This window comes from Dermacentor albipictus, unplaced genomic scaffold (genome assembly GCF_038994185.2).
Source record: "Dermacentor albipictus isolate Rhodes 1998 colony unplaced genomic scaffold, USDA_Dalb.pri_finalv2 scaffold_42, whole genome shotgun sequence".
In the NCBI taxonomy this organism is placed as follows: Eukaryota; Metazoa; Arthropoda; class Arachnida; order Ixodida; family Ixodidae; genus Dermacentor; species Dermacentor albipictus.
Window position 1 is genome coordinate 1207978 of NW_027225596.1, and position 24916 is coordinate 1232893.

At 49.1% G+C, this 24916-nt stretch overlaps 1 protein-coding gene and 1 pseudogene across 1 annotated transcript; both read right to left on the reverse strand.

Annotated features, from left to right (window-relative positions):
• Nucleotides 1-2961: 2961 nt before the first annotated feature.
• Nucleotides 2962-10962, reverse strand: LOC139052879 (uncharacterized). Its single transcript, XM_070530025.1, has 2 exons — nt 10795-10962; nt 2962-5275 (listed from the first exon to the last, which is right to left on the reverse strand). The coding sequence occupies exons 1-2, from the start codon at nt 10948-10950 to the stop codon at nt 3383-3385; spliced, it is 2049 nt and encodes a 682-aa protein (XP_070386126.1). The 5' UTR covers nt 10951-10962; the 3' UTR covers nt 2962-3382.
• An 11556-nt stretch (nt 10963-22518) lies between these two features.
• Nucleotides 22519-22699, reverse strand: LOC139052908 (U2 spliceosomal RNA; annotated as a pseudogene).
• Between the last annotated feature and the right edge of the window lie 2217 nt (nt 22700-24916).

Here is a 24916-nt window from a genome sequence, read left to right on the forward strand (position 1 = left end):
TGCGGGATTTCTACGGCGGTCGTTTGACGCGAGCTTACGACATTGTGCTCGTTCGGTTCTACATACGTAGCGGACCAGCGTAAGCGAGAGTGAGTGAGTAAGTAAAGATTTTAATAAAACAAATTGGGACGTGAACACCTTATACGGGTCATACAATTTTACGTCCCCATAGCCATGTCATCTGGTGTAGGTTAAAACAACGACGGCATTTGTACTCCACCGGAGAAACGTTAAGGCCTTGGGCGCGCTCATAAAGTCGGTCCAATGTGACGCAGTTTCTAGATAGCGTAAGCTGCTACGAGGACAGTGCGCCTGTCCCGAAGATAGTGCAAATCTAACGCGGCACCTCAAAATGCAAGCTGTCACGCACACAAAAAAGGAAGACAAGTGACACAGGGTACATGCGTCAAATGTTTCAAAGAGCTGGCTGGCTTTGGAACGTGATAAGCAAGCTAGTCATCGTGGCCCAATGGTTAGAGCGTCAGGTAGCTCCCCTGTGGGGCCGAAGTTGTAATCGCGCCACCGAACACGTTTACGTTTTTTAAGTGAATGCGCACCTATTCAGCGAGAGCCCGACCCGCGGCTGACCGACCCAGGCGAAACCATAAAATGGCAGGCAAAGAAAAGCTATCAAGGAAAAATGTAACTACCGAAAGCTGCCGTTACACTAGACCTGCTAAGACAAAAAGTTTAAATTGCAATGTGTACCACAGAGCACGCGTCGATGCGCACGAAAATCGTAACAGGAAGTGACACAATAAAGATGCCGCCCTCGACGTCTTTCGTGAATGTCACATAACGACTGCTGCGCATGGGCACACCGCTTCCCACCGAGCACCAGTGGCCAGAAGAGCGCTAGTAGTAGCGTTCCGCGTCCCCTATTGCTCTATGGCATTGTACATTGTCTAAGCCTTCAGCATTCTTCACTTTACCTTTGAACCAACCAGAGGGACAGCAGATCACAGATCGCAGCCCTTTGCAGCCTCCTCCTCCATCCTGTGTGGATGACAGCTTTCCCTTTCATCACACTCCCTCCACCATGCGGGTTTCCATGGAAGCGCCTTATTTTAGGAGTTTCTGTGGCGCTGAGTTGTCGACTATTTAGGCCTCGTTCTCAGATGATATAAGCCGCTAGTTAGCTCGCACACTAGAGCGATCTCCAACCACACCCACACTTCCACGCACTTACAACACATGCTAGACTAAGTCCCAGTCAATGTCACTTTATTTCAACAACCTGCCCTAAAAAAGTACAACGACACTGAGCGCCGTAGGCGAAAAGCCACAGAAGGATTGACGGAGGCCTAGACGCCATTTAAAAGACACTGGCAGCAGGATGCAACAAGTGACAGTGCCTGGTTGCAATGGAAGTTCCTGTAAAAATATTTTTGGCACATTTAGCATTTACAGTATGAAAATTAAGGAAAAAGTCCACTCAGAAAGACGAAAATTAAGACACAATAACAAACAAGAAACTAGACGACCATGTGATAAAATTTCTTTATGCGAATTACAAATTGTTTATTTTACTTGGTAACATGCACTTTATCATTTGCTTACTATATGTGGTCCTTGGGAAGGGTATACTCTCCAGTTCCCTTTGGCGCGTGTATTATGCATATTTGTTCCGTAGGTAAATTTGCAAGTTCTGGGATAAATGGCACATTATGTTCGACGCCTACAATGTAGCATTTGCAACAATGAATTTAAATAAATCAAACGCAGGTAGCCCCAAAATGAGGTAATCAAAAATAGGGTTAGTGTGGGAGTGATAGGAATATTTACGATTATTCGCACTGCTTTCTCCAGCAATCTGTGGAAGTTTAAGTTTGCGATGGTAGTCATGGTAACCTCACTACTGCACGCCGCTCACGTTTACAGACTACTTTCTTTCATGGACAGGGGAAGCTATACAAACCATGTGCCGACTACCAACGGAATTTATTTAGTTTCTTATTTACCACAATTATACCTTTAAAAGTTGTTATTAGGGAGTTTTAGAATAGGGGCCCCAATATTTCGGGGCCCCAAACAGCTTTGCGGGTGTTAGCGTTGGGGCACGCAGGAGTGAAGAGGTTTAGAATAGGGCTTCGCGTTTGCGGATAGCGTCTTGCGCTGACAGCGCCACTACGGCGTCTAAGAAAAATGATTAAAAATAATTAAATAAAATATTCCATTTTATGATATGAATAGTAATTTTGACTTGCATGTATTTGCGTTTAATTACAATTTAGAGGTTAATATTCAAGCACCAAACAATTAGTTGTGCTTAGTTTTGAGCAACAAAACCAACTTTACGTGCCTTCACCAGCCAAGCTTAGCCGTGTTAGGCCTACAAGCCATAAAATCCACACTCGAATTCGGAATTAGCAGCGTACGCGAGTTGAGAGAAATACGCGAGTTGAGAGAAAGCGATAACTGCAGTCACTTCTCCTAGCATGCGAACTTCACGCGTTACCGCGAATCGAACCCAGTTTGGTGGTAGGTCAGAGCCGTCACTTCGATCGGTGCCGCCATGTTTGTTGACGCAAAGCTTTTGGGAACGCTATTTGAGCTCCCGCTAAATCGGTGAAATAGCGTCCCCAACGCAAAACCCAAACGCAGTTTGCGTCTCGCGCACTCGCAGTGGCTTCGACGCTATTTCTTTGGGGCCCCAAAACGTTTGGGGCCCCTATTCTAAAACTCTCTATTCACTGTAATAACAACTTTAGTTGGTAGTCAGCACACGGCCTGTGTTACTTCACCTGTCCATGTCAAAAAGTGCGTCTGTAAAAGAGTTAATGGTACCAACTTGCCCAATTTGGCAATCCTAATAAAGTTTGATTTTGAACAACTTTATATAGAAGTTGTAACACGCGCATTTTTCACGGCCTGTGCGACTGCTTTACGCATAAACGCAATATTACTAGCGAGTTCACTTTTGTACTACGCCTTTGTATATATGCTTTCTAATTGTTTATCGACTTACAACGCATTTTAATTGTTGCGTGGCATATCAGATGCGTACAGCCTTCAATCCTGTTACGTAGACAACACCAGTGCACCAACTTTCAAAAGGCACGAATCAGCGTTACGACGTTATTACTGCGAAATGTCGCGCCCTGCTCACCTACATCGCACTTGAGTACGTCGTCAGGGGGTGCACGAAACAGTCGACAAAAGCGCGTCGCGTTATCACACGTGGAACATTTCTCTACAGTACCTGTGTGCTACTTCTAAGAGAAAGAAAACTTTGAAGTTTCAAAAACTGTGCCTTAGCAATCTTTTAGTCATTTTACGAATTTTACTCGTACATATATTAAGCGTTTCTTTTTTTGCTTTACGAAACGGAAACGTGACGCTAGCCAGATAAACATGAGGGCAGCAGCACGCGGTGAGGTGCCTAGCGACCGAAGTCGATAAACATTTTATGCGCAGTCCGCGATTTTCTCCCTCGTGGAGGGCTACACCCGAAAGCTGTGCGGTACGCCCGCAGTTTCATGACCGGAGCGTCACACATGCTACGTGCCGTTCCCGCTGCATCCTCTGCGTCGCAGACGGCAAAGCACGAAGCCATGAAAAACAGTCGGTCTACTGCGGCACTGTTGGTGAATGTGTCCACGTGACCGCCCAGAGCATCGCGAAGGGCGCGCAGAGCCATTGACACGGCCAGCTCTTCGGCCGCTTTCGCCGAGGCGTTAGGCGAAACGAGACCGAGGAGAGCCCGCGCTATTAGCCTTCCGGCTCCCCCGTAGTTCAGCACGGGATGCAGCTGGGAGTGGAAGAACGGGTAAGAGAAGACGAGTGGCTCCACCGTCAGGTTCCGCTCCCCATGCCACAAGTCACCTTGCACGCCGTCTATTCTGAGGATGTCGTAGAGTCCCGAAGCTGTCAGCTCGCGCCTCGCCTCTTTGAACGCCACCCATTCGGCGAAGAACGAGTTCTGCGGGGCTGGAAGGTCGCCCAGCTCCACCGACGCGTCCGCAGGGCTGCCGATGCTGGTTGGCGAAGCCCTGCCGGGGAGAATCAAGGCCAGTGGTTCGCGAGTCGAGTGTCCTTCCACGTGCGGGGCCGTAAGCAGGCTGAACCAAGCGAGTCCCGTCATCCGCTCCACCTCGCGCAGACACCGGTTCGTCATCCTGGCCGGCACGAAATGAAGTGGGCCGTCACCGACGGTGGAGTTGCTGCCGTCGACCATCCAGCCAATCTTCGTGAATGTCCGATAGGCGATGTGTTGAGCCACATCATTTGGCATCCGACTCCCAAATTCCAGCAGGCTGTTCAAAGTGCGGAGGACCCTTGTGCTCTCAACACGGACAACTGTCTTTTCCGAGATGTTCGCTGCTGGAGGCACGGCCGCACGGAGTGCATCGACCCACGCCTTAGCAGAAACTGCCGGCGTCAACGTTTCCGTCATCGTCTCGAGCTTCAAGTCTAGCGGCCCTCTTTCGGGGATCATCTCGGCGTTCTTGAGGAGAGTGCTGACCAGCGCGTCCATCGACCCCTTCAGCGTCATGTGCGCGGCTACTTCTTTGTCCAGCAGACCTAGCACTCTGAAGGCCCCCTCAACGCCCGCTCTGTATTTCTTGTTCTTTCCGGCCCTTCTGAAAACATCTGCCCAATTTCGCAGGCTCTTGCTCCGGCCAATGAAAACTGTGGCCGACTCGTTTTCGTACGAATCAATGCGCAATCGGAACCACACGTGGATGTCCCAGTTTGCAGACAGGTCTACCAGTGTACGGAGCACCGCGTGAGGGCTGCTACGCCACTGATGATGCAGAACGCCGCGCTTCGTCAGGAACGCTCGCAGTTCGCTCGGATCGCGTTTGGCCCGCAAGCAGGAACTGACCAGGCCAGCCACCCTGTCGGAGACGGTGTCCGGTCTGACCGAAGGCGTGACCGAGTTCGTGGCGAGGACGGTGTTCAGTGCCTCCTTGAGCAGTCTTGTTTCGACCATCTCGCGCACGGACGGGACGGTGGCTCCTCGTCGCCAACGGCCGCACACGAAGTCGTACAAGCTGCGGCAAGGATTGCGGGACGTGTCCAGCGACGCCTGCACCTCCCAGCCGTACTTCTGGCAGGCGTGGCTGTCACACACAGCGCGCAACGTCGACAGCAGGTCGTAATGGCCGCGCACCAGGATGCGACGTGCGGCGACCGTCCCGTCGGCCAGAGTCATCAACTTGATCAACATGGCGGCTCCCAAGAGGATGGCCAGAAATGTGGCCGCCTTGGGAGCATCCCGCAACAGCGTGATGCTGTGGTTCACCACCCGGTCCAGCAGCCTTTCACCGGGCTGCACATAATGAGTTTCCTGTGGTTAGGGGGGGGGGCAAAACTTACGGCGATACGAACAAGGAACGCGAGCCAACTTGCAACAAACTTTTGAAAATACTCGGTTGCATTCGACATTGGCATTAAATTGGCTAGGAGATGGAATTCGTAGCGCGCGCGCGTGTGTGTGTGTGTGTGTGTGTGTGTGTGTGTGTGTGTGTGTGTGTGTGTGTGTGTGTGTGTGTGTGTGTGTGTGTGTGTGTGTGTGTGTGTGTGTGTGTGTGTGTGTGTGTGTGTGTGTGTGTGCGTGTATGTGTGGTCCTTTGCCGCTTTAGCGCTGCCCGCATAACATTGCATCGTTACCTAGAGGACAATCACAACGTAAAGTTTCCTTGTACTAGTCTGCTGAATAATCAGCAATGCATAATTCTGCTTCACCGATTTGCACATTTTCAAGTAAGGAAAAAATGCGATATTCCTTGAGACATCCCTTACAGAGAGGCTGACATGATTAGAAACCCCTCGCGCACTTTCACGCCCCCTGCAAAGAACGTTCTGTGGCGTATTAGGTCATACAGGTCAAAATATGCCGAAATTACTTTACGCAATTTGAACGTAGCTTCGCCAAGCCTTCAATTGAATTACTAGAGAAATCGCTCTTCTCAATTAAGAATCGCGTTATTCCCACTTTAGAAAGGGATAAAATTGCTTGAAATATCGGTGCTCATTCTGTTCGCAATCGCAAACGGCAGCGCATATCCAGTTTCAGGCATCATCTGCGAACACAGAAATATCTGCCTCTATGTTGTCATGTTGCAATGACGGTGAAAAACACAGTAGCAAGAAACTGTGAATCACGACACTACCCCTTTGTTGTGGGTATCTGTGCCCATAAAACATGTTGCACTAAAGCCATAACGATTGCGGCGAGCCCAGTCTGCGATCGTCGAACATCTGACCTGCGGGTCAAGTGTGTTGGTTTTTACACACGACGCGTCAAAGGTTCCAAGGCATTCACCAGTGTCCGGGTGCCTCTCAGAGAGTACTACACAATTCGTGTCTCGCGTACAATCTGATTATACAAGGTGCGGCGAGAACATACGCAACTGAAAGAATCAACGATAACGTTCGAGTAAGTTACAAATCATGCAGGCGCGTCTTGCGCCAAGCCATACCTTCAATTTGCTAGCGGGCGAAGTGCAGTACTCGAGAAAAGGACAACTAAGTGCACGTTTCAATACATGGCAATGTTGCCTCTTCCTAGAAAACTCGCTACATTTTGCTGTTTAACTGCGAACGCTTGCGAAGAATGTCCGCACTAGCCCAGTGGAAAAAAATTGATTGCTTGCATTGCCGAATTACCGGCGCAATTGAGCTTCAGAACTCCGTTCCTTTTACTCTTGGGGGTTTTCACATTAGCTCATATTTTAACTTGCCATATGTGGAATCGAACAGTGACATGTTTATTCAAAAGCAAGTGCCATGTGTTGAAACCTGTTCTGAAGATTTCAGTTAGCCTCATGTTTTTTACTCCAGCATCCTGGAGTGTTGGGAGACACATTGAACGGTTTGAACATTCTCAATATGTTGAGATATCAATAACGCTTGTGATTTTATTCTGCCTGAACTTTTGCAACAGGGTGAACGACCTTTTACAGCTTTATTCAGCAACCCTTCTCCCTCTATCACTGAAGTTCTAATTGCAAGCTGAATCGACTCGCCTTAATCTTCTACGTGTCTGCCCTCACTTCAGTGATCGCCATGTTTGTTGGAGAAAATTTACACGCACACATTCTTAATCCTTTTTCAGGCGACCGCTCATCAACCTGCTAACAACTGCTAAGGTCCAAATCCACGTACACTTGCCAGCATGCTAAAGCTCGAATTCGGCGTGAGGGAATTCACCCGCCTCGAGAGCAATGACGTCTTAAACTTACGAGCGTGCGCCTGCTTGGCTCAATTGGTTCACTGTATTTGTCGTGGTAGACATCGTTTCGTATTTTATCGCAATAGCGTTTAGGGCCGCGGGTCGCAGAAAATCCGGTGTCGGCGTCGGCGGAGTTGTCCGTGAGCGAAAATCGTCGTATGTATTTATGAATATGTTATGACACGCCTTGTTATATCACATGCGGAATATGCAGTTTATATTGCCACACCATTTTTCATTAAAGATGCTGATACCTTGTCTTACATTCTTGACAAAGTTATTCCTCGGAAGTTTCAGAATATCAGCCCACAAACAAACCTCGTGAAACAAAACACCGACAGCTCACGCCTTTTCTGTTAGATCTTCTCAGACTTAAATACTAAAAGTGCGAAACAATAACAGAAACGGGAAAATAACGTAATTTTTTATGCCGATGTGCACTGCCTCCCGGATCAACCCATGCAAGAGGCCGCGTTTCTACCAGAAAGCTCAACTTCGTGCATAGCGTTCACCGCCAGCGTTTCCCGGTAAACGTCACGGTTACATAAGCTGCATATGCGGGGGAGCGTGAGAAGCAGTCAGGGACCTTTGAATACTATCGCGTTCCACTCTTAAAGGCTAAGCCTAATCGTGCAACAAAGCTTCTTTTTGTTTTGTTTTTTTCTCAGGCAGGCAGAGCACATCTGGAGAAGGTATGTGTACTCGCGCCGCACTTCGACGCGTGTTATCTGCCTCGCACTGTCTGCGCACCCGTATAGGCTTGCGGGCCCGAGCTTACGCCTGCCGGCAAGCGTATGTTTAGTTTGGCCTATACCTTTATCGGTCAGTGCAGAGCGCGCCGGCATATATGTCAGAACATTCTCAATTGCTGCCGCCCAAATTAGTGTGATCAGATTGAGGCACGTCAGCACCAGCCATTTGCACGTTGTAATCTCTGACGAGTCGCGTATAAAATAGCTGACGTGCTTGAGTCGCCTATCGAATTTTAAGATCGATCGCCGACTGTATACTCGTCGTTATCTTTGTGTTTTGAGTGTCCCTCGCTTTTCGGGGCACAAGTGCGCCCACGGAGCAGTTAGTTTCGTAAACCCCAGTTCTCGCTGCTGTCTGCTTTCTCACCGTCACTACAACGCGACCACATCCTCGTAGAGTCCGTAAACCCGAGTTGACACAAAGCTGCGATTCCAAACCACACACAAAGAGAAGTTGCTAACTCATTTCTAGGCAATCTAAAACATTCGTACCGGAATAAAACGCACAGAAGCCTAACGAATTAGTAAGAACGATCGCCTGGAGCTCGGTATCCGAAAGCCTTGCAAGCTTTGGCTGCAGAAGTCTTCTTGAAAAAGCTTCAGACGGAATGACTTTAACTAGGGAACAGCGCGTAAGACGAGGGCGAAGAAGAGGCACTCGGTCAAAACGTAGCGCTGTTCCCCAGTTCAAGATGTTCAACCAACTAGCCGACACGTTCGTTTTATTTACTCGTACAGAAATTAACACTAGCGATAGTGAGGATGCGTGCTTGAAAAGAGCATTATTTCGATTGTATTTGCATTGAACGGCACATTGTCTCAATATTTCTAGTTCAGTGAGCGCAAAAGCTTTTCCTGTATCTTTTTTTCTGCAACAGATAGACTAAGTAAGGTGTGTCATTTGACGGACCCATATTCCGCAAGATTGTGCTTACCTGGTCGTACAAGCATCGCAATCAGTTTCTTTAATGTGAGCAATCGGCTGTCTAATATCTCCCATTGCCTGATATGAAATCAAAGGTTATGGGACACAGCGATGACTGTTTTATTAAAAACTAGAGTAGCCTATTCTGAATGTAGAGAAGTACCACGACGATCAAACCTGTGTAAAATATCACTAGTACTTTGTTTAAATAATGCGTAATTCTAGCTAGACAAAAAGCTAAACTAGCAATTATGTGAAATAATAAAAACCGAAGCTATTACAAGTAAAAAATGCATGAAAGTGCTACGTCTGTCAATTTATCTGATAAAGACATGAGGAACAGTGCGATGCTTTGGGCAGGAGGGGTGCGAATGCACATAAAATATGCATATCGTGTCCACAATTCTAGTGAAATATCTCTTGAAGTTATAATTATAAGCGCACCGTATTGGCACCAGTTCCCTCTGTCTTCTTTACTGCTCACGTTAAAATGTTCTCTAGGTACACTTACCACGTGTATGCGACCGCTTTAATCCGGAGACCACCTAGCAGCTTGATGTCGATGCGTTCTTGAAAACCCACAATTGTCAGCTCCGGATCGACCAACTTTCTAACATCATTTTTCTATATATAGGTGTTTAAGTGTTTAGGTGTTTAGAGAAACACCTATCAGGCCTTGTAGTGCAGCGATTACTACAGGCGAATAAATATCTACCTTGTAATATCAAAGCAATTTGATATTACACGGCAAAGCAAACGAGATTTCTTCTCACGACGATCGCATCTTAATTCTGGAGTTTTTTATCCGTTTCGCTATTTGGCAGAGATGCACCTTAAATTTTGAATAACGGTATACTAATATTATTTAATAACAGCCATTTTCCTTCACATCAGGAGTACAGCTTCGATAGTGTAGCAGTTTAAAAAGCAGTGCGACGACCTATAGCGGTTGTTTTCCCGGACAACATGTATAGCGCTACAACCTGCTGGTTAGGAAAAGGCACGTTAATGACAGCACAAGATTGTTTCAGAATTGTCATGTATATCTCTTCAAGACTGACTTCAACATTTAGTAAAAAAAGATCGATTCTTTTTAGAAGAGAAAATAAGGCAATAGTTATTCCTTTTGAATGTCGCCCACATAATGCAGCACCCGTATTTCAGTGTCAAATCATAGACTTAAAAGTATTGTCATATGTTTGTCCGGTTCCTCTGCAGAGAATACTAATGAAAATTCGCTAAGTTCACTCTTTACTTTATTTCTTATGCAATGCAATAATTCGTCGACCGAATATTATTTATTTCCGAGTAGGCGCTGTCCAAATCCGTGTCGTCACAGGTAGTTAATGCGGGATCGCCAAAGTGGAGCGGTCACTCGTCTTTTGTTCTTGCCGTTTCCTGGATTAGCAACTGTTCTCGTGCGGTAAGAGGGACATTTTCGGGTGCTCATTTAGACAAGATGAAGCGCGAGAAGCACAACGTCAGCGCAAGTCAGGCACTAATGATCTGCATTACATATACAGTGTTTCTGTCACGCAAAAGTTAGTTTCCCACAAAATTTACTGAAAGCCTCTCTGTGGACTTTTCGTGAACAGGTGCAGCGCTATTGCGTAACCGGGTCGTTGCGCACCACTGGTCGACTCGGTTGCGATCCTCTGCTGCAGGACCAACTAACAAATAGTCCTGGTAATAAGGGGCGTGGCTAGGAACACCGGCGAAATGCGATTATAACGCAATAATTTGAATAGAATCCTTGTATTTTCCCTGCCCAGTTAGCTTTCTTCCATCGCAAACACGTTGGGGTCAAAGCATCCGATAAGCTTTCCACCTTCCATCTTCAAACTCGCACAAGAGGAATGTGCGCGAATATATTCAGACCCTATTGAAATGGTGGGCATTACAGGGCTCGCACGACAACGGCGAGTGACGCAGCTGACCTGCTGGTTTCTCGCAGCGTCATCGAGCTCTTGGTCGAGGCGGGCCAGGTTGCGCCAGGAGGCGACGACGGCCACCTGCGGTGCTTCCGGCTGGCGGTCGCCGTCACCCCGGCCTCGGTCGGAGCCCGGACGAACAGGAACCTCAACCGTCGACATCACGCGGCGCTGCACGAGTCCCACCTTCGACTTCTTCGTCTTCGCGCAGCGGAAAGCACTCACCAATTTCCATTACACTTCTAAATGGCAGTTCTGCAGTCCCACGCCCCACTATTCAAATCTAGTTTCGCTTTACTTCTAAGCATACGGAAAACCGCCTGCTTCTTGGCCAATCCTCCCATATTTGGAATGCGCCACTGTTTAGGATACAGGACAAGACAAGCTCCCCGATTTATTCTGTCGCCGCAAGCTGAAGGGGCGAAGGTTGCTGATCTGTTGTTCTTCTGCACAAATGACACATACCCGTCGTGGGGATTTAGCCAAGAATTGGGCGGTTGTTGATTCACTTTGACAAACCGGTAGCACACCTTGTGCTTAATGCTAGTTCACGGCCCACGACACCGGGCAGCGGGAATTGCTTAAAAGTGATAAATGAAAGTGTTCATGATGCTCTAAGCAATTTATATTCTTCAAATGAGCCGTGTTGGCATGGTGCTCATATCGTTGAGCTGTTAAGCTCGAGGGTGCAGGATCAACTCCCGGCTACGGCAGCCTCATTTCGATGGAGTCGAAATTCAAAAACACCCGTGTACTGTGCATTGGGCTCGCGTTAAAGATTCCCAAGTGGTCAAAATACTCCCGACTCCACCACTACGGCGTGTCTCATAATCATATCGTTGAGTTGGCACGTGACACCCAATAATTTATATTTATACTCCCCGAGTCTCCAGCTACACACTTTGTCAGAGGATCACAAGCCAATGGAGCGTGCACAAGGAGTAATACACGCTAAGGACAATCTAATTGACCGTATAACCTATGAAACTGTCTGCCTGACACTCAAGCCGGCAGGAATCGGTAAACTAAATATCGTCATTCAAAAGGCAACCGAAGTCGCCTTGACGCTCGCACCCATGGCACCAACGAAGAAAATCCACAAGCTCGGCGTGCACAACACGTGGGAAGACCTCGCCGAGGCTCATAAAATCAACGAACCAGAGCGGCTCAGACTCATACTCATCGGCCATGCTGTTCTGTGCGTCCTACCGTAAAAGCAACATCACCGAAAGAGACAAGAAAACAAGAATCACACGGGCACTGCGTTGCACGTATCGCGCAAAGTATACAACCGACTTGCCACAAGGAACGCCGGAAAAGGAGCAGCCGCGTGCTCAGCAAGAAATGCGTGACACACCCGGATAAGAGGTGCACCGATGGGGGGCTGCCCGGTATACTAAATGAAATGCCTTTGCCATATGTGTGTCACAGATCACCAAGACAAAGAGCTCGCAGCCAAGTCGACGTGACGGCAGAGGAAACGGAAATCGCTCTGGCGATAACAACTTGCCCTGAAGTAGTAGCAGTAATCCGCACACACTCCCAAGCAGCACCTCGTAGCTATAAAAGAAGACGCGTATCAGAAAAGACACTCAAAATACTTCAGCATCTCATCGCAAGCGCCCCGCTCCCCGACCCTCGCATCAAGTGAGTTCCAGGACACCAGGACGTGGCAGGAAATGAGGCTGAACACGCCGCTACCCGCAAGTATACCAACTGGGATTTCCTTCCATCCAAGACCAGCCCGGCCACCAACGTTGATAACATCATCCTAAGCTATTCTAACCTTGTGTACCACCACCCACCAAGCAAAAGAACACACACTTCATCCCACAGGAACCTGAGCAAAGCGGGAGGAGTCGTCCTCCACCACCTATACGGAAAAAATTGGAAAACGATTAAGCTTCGCCTTCAAGAGTGGAACGCGACAGCGTTCCCGTCGACCCGCCAAGGGGTGTAAGACAATGCGCTACGGCGCAGCGATCACTTATGAGGCGCCCCGCATCGGACACGGTGAGCGTCGAGCAACGCAGTGTTCGGCGCGGCAACGAAATGTGCGCCTGAGCAAACGGAACGAACCAAAGAACTCGGTGTCTCGGAGGAGGAAACGATCTACGCCAGCAGAACGTCGTGATCGGCACGGGCAGAGAGATAGATAGATAGTAATCTAAAGAAGGGAACGGCGCTTGAGTCTGCAACCCGTGTGGGAGAACGGCGAAGCGTCGTCAGGGGAGAGGGAGTCGGGGCATGCGACGCGCCTGGCACCGGTCCGCGCACAGCCGTGGCGCGCCACCTGTCGGGGCAGCGCCGTACATTGAGAGGAGGGGGTCTTCGGTGTTTGCCGCAAGATGGCTCTGCGTGTGCGGTAAACACAGAAGAAATGTTGCGGAAACGTACTGCGCTACTCATGTAAATGCGACTTCTGTAAGTTACATGCTCGTAATTACCGATATACACCGCAGTATAACTTTCTACGGTACGTTTCTAAGGCAACACCGCATTCACTAGAAGCGTTTTTGTACTTCCTTCAAGCATCGAACGCGTGGCTGAGTGATAGCGTCTCCGTCTCACACTCCGGAGACCCTGGTTCGATTCCCACCCAGCCCATCTTCGAAGTTGCTTTTTATTTATAAAGTGCCTGCAGTGATTTATCGCTCACGGTCAACACCGCGGACACCGACGCCGACGACACCGGCTTTTCTGCGACACGAGCTCCTTAACGCTATCGCGTTAAAATACCCACACACGTATTTGCACAATTTCCTTCCCATAGAAGCACAAAAGCACCTCAAGCCAACGCACTTCTACACCACCGCTCAAACGTGGGAGACCAAGCTTTGCTTTGACTACCTGGACGACCAGCGCATTCTCGTCACCCAAGCCAAGGAGGCAGCCCAAGCCAGAGGGTTCATGCAATCCGCTGACCTAGGGTGAACTTGGTCCTGACTCAAATTACCGCTCCAAAAAGTAAAAAATTATCTCTATCTACCTCAAATGCAATCGAATCAACACTTATTCAAAATATGTGACATGCAGAGAGCAGACAATGTGAATTTCCAACTTTTATTTCTTTTTGCATCTTATGCTCAACTTGTTTCGAGGTTTCATCTTTTGCTGTTTTCTTATGCCAACATATCGGTTACTTCTGATGCAAGAAATCAACTTTTCTTTCAATTAAATTCAGCACCTGAAAAAACATGTTATTATTATTGTCACCCCCGTTCCTATTACCAGAGTACGGTGGCGTGGACATGAACAATAATAAATATGAACCCACTTTCACCAGGATATTGCTACAATGGACTTGCTATGCGGTTTTTCGGGATTGCTCTAAGGGCTGAAGCAATGCTGTCGACATGCCGTGGACACTGCCATGGGAACCCTTGTACCTCAAGTAAATGAACTTCCAGGAATAGCTCGAGCGCATAGGAGACGACTACGGAAGGGCTCCGGGGCCCGAACCCCCTCCGAAGTTTTTCAGGGGGAGGAGGCGCAAGCCCCCTCTCCGGGCGCTGGTGTAGCCTTCCCACTAAAGTGTCATTACCGGAGTTTTGTCACCCGCATCATTTGAGGTTTCTTTTGAGTTGCCTCTGCCTTTTCACTTAATATTCCATTGCGGCTAAAAAATTACTGCATCATTGTTGGCGAGGATGTGCACGGCTTTTAATTCATACTAACGCTTAATTTCTGCAAATCCTGGCAATAGGAGGAAAAGGGAATTAAAATCACTAGCGGCCGCTACCTCATTCGTATTTGCGCACTTCAGCCTTTTTTTATTTCCTCTGTAAACACTGTGCAGAGACAGAACATATTTAAATATTGCTACGATGCGCTGCTGTAGCGAACGATGATGAGAGGACTGACGAAGACTACGATGGCAGTGTAGAACACTTAACTTTATTAGATATATCGCGAAATCTAGAAATTCCAAAATATTTTTCAAACTGGATTGGTGGCTTTTTAAATGGAAGAACATTTTACTGCTGCTTAAGAGGCGTTTCCTCGAGTATATATTGTCACGCGCTAAGGCAAGAATAAGCAGCAGGATCAGCAGCCAGACACGAAAATGTCAGACACAAGGAGGACGGTTCACCAGCCGGCGCAAGATCCTTGACTTCGTCGTCTTCAATCACCGTTTTTGCTGGGCACGCAGCGCTGGCTCAAAACACCAGGTGGCATTATTCCCCCTCCCAACGGAGCATCGACTCGATGCTCAAACACAAAACGTACATGGAAACTACACAAATTAGGTAAGACAAAAAAAAATGCGGGGGGGGGGGGGGGGGGGGAACGCGCTAGCACACATACGGAAATGCACACGGAAAAGTGTGTTCTGCGGTTGGGAACAAAAAAACGCTTCACAGTTCGTTGGAGGAAGACGCAACGACAGCGGAAAAAAAAGGTTGTTTCACTAGTACACTTCACCGTGTAAAATACGGCTTGAGGCGGACCACATGTACAGTCTCTGCGCGTGGTAAACAGCGCTTGGACGATGGCAGGTCTCCATCTGGGATCACTTCATAGTTCACGGCGCTTACACGCCTTAGTACTGTGTATGGTCCGAAGTACTTGCTGAGGAGTTTCTCGCTGAGGCCTCGCCGTCTAATGGGTGTCCAAACCCAAACTTGGTCACCAGGCTCATAGGTCACTTGTCTATGGTGGAGATTGTACCTTATTGCATCGGTACACTGCTGCTGTCTTATGTGCACGCGGGCCAGTTGACGCGCTTCCTCGGCGCGCTGAATGTACTCCTCGACGTCAGGAGCTAACTGGGCGAGCTGGTCGGTATCTTCATATGGCATCATGGCGTCTAGCATAGTTTGGACATCTCGACCATAAACGAGGCGGAATGGCGGGAAGCGTGTAGTTTCCTGCGTGGCAGTGTTGTACGCAAACGTTACGTACGGTAGGATTTCGTCCCACGTCTTGTGCTGCACATCCACGTACATAGCGAGCATGTCGGCCAGTGTTTTGTTGAGTCTTTCTGTCAAGCCATTAGTCTGAGGGTGGTATGCAGTGGCCTTTCGATGACTCGTGTAGCTCAGCTTGAAGATGTCATCCAGAAGCTTCGCCGTAAATGCCGTCCCTCGGTCAGTGATGATAAATGACGGTGCGCCGTGCCGAAGCACAATGTGATGCATAAAAAACTGGGCAACTTCCGATGCTGTCCCGCGTGGTAGTGCCTTCGTCTCAGCGTAACGCGTCAAGTAGTCAGTTGCGACAATGATCCACTTATTGCCGGAGGAAGACAAGGGAAATGGTCCAAGAAGGTCCATTCCAACTTGATCAAACGGCGTACGCGGAGGGTCGATGGGTTGTAGAAGGCCTGCAGGCTTGCAGGGTGGTGACTTGCGGCGCTGGCATTCACGGCATCCTTTCACGTAGCGTTTGACGCAAGCAGTCAGTCTAGGCCAGTAGTACAGTTGCCGTACCCTGTCCAGAGTCCTTGAGTAGCCCAAGTGGCCAGACGTCGGCTCGTCGTGGCAGGCTAATAGGATGTCGTCGCGAAGGGCTTGAGGTACTACTAGCAGATGTGGTTTGTCGCCGGCACCTGTGTTTCTTTTGTATAAGATGCCCCCTCGTAGGCAAAATGACGACAACCGTCGCGAAAGTGGGCGAGGAATGGACGCGATGCCGCCTTCTAAGTGATCGATGACGGGTCTTGACTCAGCGTCCGATCGCTGTTTAGCGAGCAGATCCGGCCCGCTGAGGGCTCCCAGAAAGGCGCTGTCGTCTTCCTCGTCAGGATTCGGAGATTTAATAGGTGCCCGTGATAACGTGTCAGCATCTTCATGTTGCCGGCCTGACTTGTACACGATGGTGATGTTGAATTCCTGGAGTCGCAGACTCCAACGTGCCAATCGTCCAGAAGGGTCTCGGAGGTTGGTCAACCAGCACAAAGCGTGATGGTCGGTCACAACTTTAAATGGCCGCCCGTAGAGATACGGCCTAAACTTTGCGGTAGCCCAAATAACCGCGAGGCACTCCTTCTCTGTGGTGGAATTATTGGACTCTGCGCGTGACAGAGTGCGGCTCGCGTAGGCTATGACTCGTTCAGTGCCGTCTTGTCGTTGCACCAGGATAGCTCCGAGACCGATATTGCTGGCGTCAGTGCGTACTTCTGTGTCGGCATCCTCATCAAAATGACCGAGCACGGGAGGAGAAGACAAGCGACGTTGTAGCTCCGCAAAGGCGGTCTGTTGTGCATCAGTCCAGAGGAATGGCGTGTCGTCACGCGTAAGGCGAAATAGCGGATCGGCAATCTTCGAAAAATTTTCAATGAAGCGGCGATAATATGCACACATGCCCAAAAATCGTCTCACACTTTTCTTATCGGTTGGAGCGGGAAAAGCTGCTACGGCAGCAGTCTTTTCAGGATCAGGCCGAACACCCGCCGCGCTTACGACGTGACCAAGGAACTTCAGTTCCTCGTAGCCGAAATGGCATTTCTCTGGCTTGAGTGTAAGGTCAGCCGATCGAATAGCTTCCAGTACATTCCGAAGGCGTCGAAGGTGCTCGTCAAAAGTTTCCGAAAAGACAACGACATCATCGAGATAGACGAGGCAGCTTTTCCATTTGAGGTCAGCGAGAACGGTATCCATCATTCGCTGAAATGTGGCTGGAGCGGAACAGAGCCCGAAAGGGAGTACTCTAAATTCGTAAAGGCCGTCCGGAGTTACGAAAGCAGTTTTCTCGCGGTCACGCTCATCGACTTCAATTTGCCAGTAGCCGCTTTTCAGATCGATAGAGGAGAAATACTTCGCGTGCCTCAGCCTGTCCAGAGAATCGTCGACACGAGGCAACGGGTACACGTCTTTCTTTGTGACGTTGTTTAGCTTACGGTAGTCTACACAAAATCAAAGCGTGCCATCTTTCTTTTTAACAAGAACGACTGGCGATGACCAGGGACTGCATGAAGGCTGGATTACGCCGTCTTGAAGCATTTCCTTCACCTGCGTTTGAATAGCATGTCGTTCCGTCGGGGAAACACGATAAGGCTGTTGCCGTATGGGGGGCACGTCGTCATAGGTGATGATACGGTGTTTCGTAATCGATGTTTGACGTACCTTCGACGACCGTGCAAAGCAAGAGTGGAACTCAAGCAACAGCTCGCGCAGGGGTTGTCTGTTCTCTTCAGGAAGCGTTGGACTAATGTCGACGTTGCGTAGAGGTGCGTCAGCAGTGCCGATTGCCTCGGAAACAAAACACTCAGTGACATCGGCGATCGGGTCGGCGTAGGCGATGACAGTACCGGGGAAAACGTGCCGGTGTTCGTAGCTGAAGTTGGTGACAAGAACCTCACAGTGGCCATCGTGGAGATCGACAAGGCTTCTTGCTACGCAAACACCATGAGAAAGCAGGAGAGACCGATTGCTTTCTACGACTGCTTCACCGTGTATGAGCTTGTCACATGCCACTTGAACCACGACACTTGCACGCGGTGGTAACGTGACAGCGTCATCGATAACACGAAGAGATGCTCGAGGGTGGATGGTGTTGGTCGTCGCTGTGGCGCTTTTCGTCGAGAAAGTGACGAGGCGTTGTCGAATGTTGATTATAGCGCCGTGCTCCCTGAGAAAGTCCATGCCGATGATTAGGTCTCGAGAACACTGAGGGAGAACGCTCAAACTGGCAACAAACGTAGAGCCGCGAATCTGTATTCGTGCCGTGCACATGCCGAGTGGTGTGACGATGTGCCCGCCAGCTGTACGAACTGGCGTTTTATTCCAAGGCGTGGTCACTTTCTTCAGAAGGGTGGCCAGTTTTTCGCTGATTATAGAATAATCCGCTCCAGTGTCCACTAAAGCACTCAATTCACGACCGTCAAGCAGTACAGGAATGTCCAAGGAAATTCTTTTTCTGTAATCAGCAGGTACTGTCGTCGTCGATGTATCGTCGGTCCGCGTACGCGTCAGTGGGGGTCCTTGAGCACGACCAGACTGAGCGGCCTCACCCCCAAAGGTCGCTGTGGTTAGTTTTGCCGTCGTGGGCTGGGCGACCGACCCTGCACCACGCTTGCATACGTACGGCGAGTCGGAGAAAACCGCCGCGGCGAAGGGGAGCGTGACTGGTGTCGAGCTGATGGAGATCCGCGCTGCTGGGCAACGTATTCTTCGATTTCAGGAGGACGCTGGCCGAACCTAGGTCGCGGCGAGTTCGCTGAGAATCCACGAAGTCCGAGCTCTCGATAGGAGCACTGTCGGTAGACATGCCCAGCTTCGCCACAGTGAAAGCAAAGGGGACGGCGATCAGGTGCCCGCCACACGTCTGATTTCCTCGGGGCCTGTCGGTGGTCCTGGTAATACGAGGCAGCTTGGACGGCCTCGAGCATGGCCGGGCGCGCGGCGCGAAGCGGGGAGGGAGGTGGGGCAGGTTGCCTCAAAGCTTGCGAATATGACATATGTGGGCTGTCATGTCTTAGCGGTCGAGCTTCTGTATTGAAGGCTGGTTCTTTAAGCGCATGCTGAACTTCGTCACGGAGAACGCTGGACAAGGAGCTGAGCGTCGGCTGTGAAGGTACCGACAGTTTCTGGAGTTCTTCGCGGATCACGGAACGAATGAGCTCTCGAAAGAAATCGACGTGACCCCCGAGAGCTCCGAAGAAGTCCGTAGGTGAGGCAGTGTTCACTTGACGGTCGTATGATGGTGTCCGCTGGCGAAGAGTCTGCTCCATGGTGATGGCCTCGGAAAGAAACTCTGACACAGTCTTGGGAGGACTGCGCACGAGACCGCCGAACAGCTGCTCTTTCACTCCGCGCATCAGGTACCGCACCTTCTTTTCTTCCGACATGCTGGGGTCGGCTCGTCGAAAGAGACGCGTCATGTCCTCGACGTCCATTGCGACACTCTCATTCGGCATTTGGATACGGGACTGGAGATCACGCTCAGCTCGCTCTCGGCGATCAGGGCTCGCATATGTCTCAAGAATCCGCCTTTTGAATTCTGCCCATGAACTTAAGGCATCTGCACGGTTCTCGTACCATACACGTGCGCCATCGTTAAGGCTGAAATAGACATTTTTTCAGCTTGTCTGCGTCATCCCACTTGTTGAACGCGGCAACACGTTCATAGTGCAACAGCCAATCTTCAATGTCCTCATGTATGGCGCCGTGGAAGGGATTCGGCGTTCGCGGATTGAGTAGCATACAATGAATCGGCGTTGTGCCTTCCATACCGGTTGGGGTGGTCGGAGCTGCCATTTTCTCTGGGAGGAGTCCAAACTCAGGGGCTTGTACACGGATCCTTCTGCTGGCGCGGTGTACAGGCGTAACCACCGGTACGGGGCTGGAGCTCCTGCTGCCCGGAGGGGTTTGGTGCATAGATTAGATTACCCCGCACCTTCACCAGTTTGTCACGCGCTAAGGCAAGAATAAGCAGCAGGATCAGCAGCCAGACACGAAAATGTCAGACACAAGGAGGACGGTTCACCAGCCGGCGCAAGATCCTTGACTTCGTCGTCTTCAATCACCGTTTTTGCTGGGCACGCAGCGCTGGCTCAAAACACCAGGTGGCAATATAATCGATCACGAGGTGTTCCTCAAGGAGCTGTCACTTCACCATTACTATTTATTATTCTGATGTGTTCCATTTCTCTTCTTCAAGATGTACAAAGATACGTATACGCGGATGATATTGCTTTCTTCGCATCAGATAGTGACATTCACTCTCTATATTATCGACTACAGAACAACCTCTGCACCATAGAAACCTGGTTAAACAAAATTTGCCTTTCACTTAACGTTAGAAAATGCTCGATATTGGTTTTCCCCCTTAGCAATCCCGTTAACATATCGATATCCTATCGCCTCGAGACTATACCTCAAGTGGAGTCGGTGACATATTTAGGTGTAGTATATAACGGCTCCCTCAGCTGGCTCGGCCATATTGACCATACAGTTAAAAAAGGAGTGCGAGCAGTTGGTATGCTACGTAAGCTGTGCAACAGTCGGTCCGGAATGCGGAGAGATCCACTTTTAATGATATACAAAATGTATGTGCGGCCCATTTTAGAATTTGGATGTGTTTTATTTTCTGGTGCTCCAGCCTATAAATTACGTTCCCTTGTTCTACCTGAGCGGGAAGCCCTACGACTGTGTTGCGGATTACCGAAATGTGTTGCCAATAACATACTACACCAAGAAGCCAGGTTGCCCTCAATATTGTGTAGATTTCGTTTACTGACGGTGCAAACAGTCTTAAAATTGTATGAATCCCCTATTATAAGATTGGAATACATATTCATTTCTCAGCCTGCGCTATTCTTCGGAGTACACTGGCATCCTTACACCAAGGGTGGTATTCGTACAAACATTGATCAATCCCTTAAATGTGCGTCTCTGGGAGGTACCGACTATTTGTGATGTGCGAGAGAACCTACAAATTATATTTGATCTACCCACCCAAATAATGCAAAACTTCTATCTTATAATATATAAACGCACTATTACAGGACCATTTATTGAGTTTATCTATAAGTACGGTCATTGCGACATACGCCTCACAGGGTGAAGAAAAATCTGGAATTGACATTTTCTCGCCCGCTCTAGACTGGTGATTTGCAATCAGGATTCTGGACTTCTTTTCCGTATTTTTGGATGAATTTATAGCTGTAGTTCTAGCCTTTCGCAAACTAAATTCGCCAACATCGGCGGTAGTAATAATAACGGATTCTTCATCCTCATGCTCCTCGCTCACAGCAAATGGTCTCACTAACCTTTTACGTACATTTCATTTTCTAGTGCCCGTCTAGTCGTTTTCGACGTCGCCGTGAGGTCCCTTATGGAGTCCAAGTGCGATTAGATCGCGGCCGCCCGCCGTATGCTTGCGATAGACGCACGGGAGAGAGCGCGAGGGTGAGGGGAAGTTGGTGCCTTGATGCGCGGCGTCTTCATGAGTGCGCGGGGGGGGGGGAGGGGGAAGAGGTTGCACGCCGTCTTCTTGCGAGCGCCAAGGAGCAGAGCGGAGAGATGAGCGCGCAAGGGGGCTGATTAATTCGCGTCTCCTACTCCGTACGCGTTTTCACATGGCGAGGCTGAAAGCGGCCGCACGCGCCCTATGTTGAAATTAATATGCGGTGGAAAGCAAAACGCTAGCCGACACGAAATCGCTGATGGCTTCGGGTGTGCTGTGTTCTCGAGAGCCGGGCTTGCGCTGAAGTGACATGCAGTGCGAAGGTGGATTCGGTCACTGCTGCTGCTGCTGACTTCCTTCACCACACCACAGTTGTGACAGTGAACACATCCCCGCGGTCACCTACGGGGATGTGTTCGTGTTTCACCGTACGCTCTCGACAGCATGCTTGTAAACTTAATTCTAACAGTAGTGAGCGAATGTTCACTGCAATATATACGGCGGATAAAACTACGAAACTTGCTTCACCTAGGTGAATCATACCTTGCTATCACAATGTTTCGCCTTTCAGGCAAAGCTGCGACTTTTTGTTGTGACCAGGCGTCCCTCGTTAGTGTGACACACAAGTGATAAACACGAGAAGCTGTACTAGGATTAAATGCACGAACCTCCTGCCGTTATACACCGAATGTGAGGGAAAACACGCGCGGGTTGCCCAGAAGCATAGTGGCTCGATATGCACCGTCTTTCCTCCTCCACGGGGGAGGGGGGGCGGCAGCTACGCGAAAGCAAATCTTCGTCGCACAGGCACGCCCTCGACGGGATGCGAAATATCCACTCTAACAGTGCACACCAGCAACGGTACTGATTTTAGATTTCATGGTGGGGGCCGTACCCGGCTGCAGTGCAATATCAGGACAACCCGTGGCGCTGGAGGGGCAAGCCCCGTCCTAGCGCCGCCTTACAAAAATAGGATTATTATTGTAATACCCATAATAGGGCCGTATCAGATATTAAGCTGATAAGAACAGATACTACACACAGAAAATTTTATTGACATGTGACTGTCATGTCAAGTATCTATGTACATCGTTCTAGTGTACATCACAATGAAAAACACAGCATAAAACAAAACAGACCCAAATTCACATGATGGTATATACAATGAATACATGAGCATGATATATACAGGAGTTGCTTCTCCGTGGAGGGTTTATTGACAGTCTTTTGCGACCAATTGCTATATTCGCCTTGGTTGAGCAGAGGTTCATATACAATACACAATTTGAGTCACGGAATTGTCAATACGCAAGTAGTCTAATAATAACATAAGTCCCCCTTGGGGATTGTTACATAGGTACAGGCAATTCAAGTATTCTATCTTCAATTTCCCCAAACCAGACCGAACTCTTTTCCTGTTGAGTGCGTATTCTACTCCCCCCCCCCCCTGTATTGTAGTCATCTACATTGTGTTAGTGTGGCTGAAAATTTCTCTCCTAGCTAGGAGGGGACAGGGAGTCGTGATTTTAGAAGTGGCTCATGGGCGCTACGATCTCGTCATTTTTAACTTTCCAAATCCGAGTGTGCCACTTTCTAAGGAAATGATCCACTCCGTTTCTCGAGAGTTCCTTGGATAAGATATTCTTCATCCAAATCCGGGTGTACTTTAGTACCGGGTATACTGCTTTTTGTGGTCGTCTCCTCAGTTCAGCCAGTCCTCGTCTTTTCCATATGCAAAACATGAAGATAAGTGACAATAACTTCTCGAAGCTGGATTTCTTGGTCCCCGGTTGGAGCAGTCTACATTTGAATGTATTGCTTGCCACTCTCCATACCGCTCTGGCCGGCCCGCACTCCGTGAGGGCATGTTTTTGGGATTCTGGTTTGGCGCAGTTGGGACATTGGTCTGTCTCAGTTATCCTGAGATGTTTCAGTCGTGCTTTAGTAGGCAGTACGCCCCATCTTCGTTGCCATTCAAAGTCCCGTATTTCCCCCGGTAGGTCTGTTTTCGCCCACCATTTCCATTTTGCCGGTGTGCTTTTTATCACTTCGCCTAGTTCAAGCTCTGTTAATGCCATTGCGGCATTGACTTCGGCTGGTTTGACTTCTGTTATTGGAGTGTCTGGGCACAGTTCTTCAATCGCCTTGTAGGTGTGGATTGCATCTTTATAAAAGTCCAGTGGCCTTTCTGCGCGCGGACCATACCATTTAACTGGCGCCACAAAGCGGCCTAGTGTGCTGAGCCAATAGTGAATGGCCGTGATACCCACATATTGGTCGTTGTTTATCAGCGTTCCTAGTGTTTTGGCCGCTAGAATTCTGGCTGTCTGGGCTACATTTGGTATGGCTAGCCCCCCCCCCCCCCCCCTTGATTTAGGTAGCCGCATAATTCGTCGGGGAAGGGGTGCGGTCTTCTTTTGCCACAGGTATACACTTATGAGCGATTCCAGTTTTTTTTTGCCACTAGTCTGGGCATTCGGGCAACTCTTGCCTCATAGAAAGCAGGTGCGCACAGCTTGGATTTGATTATCTCTGCTTTCTCTACTAGACTGAGTTCCGGGGGTGTTATCTCATCCGTCCCTTTCTGTGCTTTGCTGAGGGGTTCTATCCAGCTTTTCGCCGCTACGTCTCCCGCTTCAAACCAGATTCCGAGTACTTTTACAGCTTCTAAGAATTTTATGTCGGGTAGTTCTTGTTCGTTGAAGGAACCGAATCTGAGTGCCTTACTTTTCTTCTCATTTATTTTTGCGCCGGAGAGGCTGGCGTATTCATTAAAAATGTGTGGCACCGTTCTGTAACTGTCTTCGTCTCTGATGAAAAGGGATATATCATCTGCAAACGCAGAGATTTTCACTTCGAGGTTCCCCGGTAATGGGAAGCCCCTAATCCTTGTTTCTTCGTTTATTTTCCACACAACAAGGGGTCTAACGCTAACACAAACAAGCCGGGCGATAAGGCACAGCCTTGGCGCACACCCTTGTTGATACTAAAGTGTCTGGATACCTTGTTGTTAATTAAGAGTTCACTTTGGGAATCACGGTAAAGAGTTCTTATAATGTCTATGAATTCTTGTGGGAAGCCGAAAGCCTTCATTACACTGAACATATATTCCTGTCGCATGTTGTCGAACGCTTTCTCTTGATCGATAGTTACGAATGCGCCTTTGTACCGTTTCGCTTTGGCATAGGCAAAAACATCGCGGGTAAGCGTCAAGGCCGCGAAAATGGACCTGCCCGGGATCGCTGCCGCCTGAAATTCCGATATGATTGTGGGTGTG

Coding starts and splice junctions, on each gene's coding strand:
- LOC139052879 (XM_070530025.1), bottom strand. CDS start 10,950: ATGTCGACGGTTGAGGTTCCTGTTCGTCCGGGCTCCGACCGAGGCCGG. Junction 5,276..10,794: donor ACGCTGCGAGAAACCAGCAG/GTCAGCTGCGTC, acceptor CATTATGTGCAG/CCCGGTGAAAGGCTGCTGGA.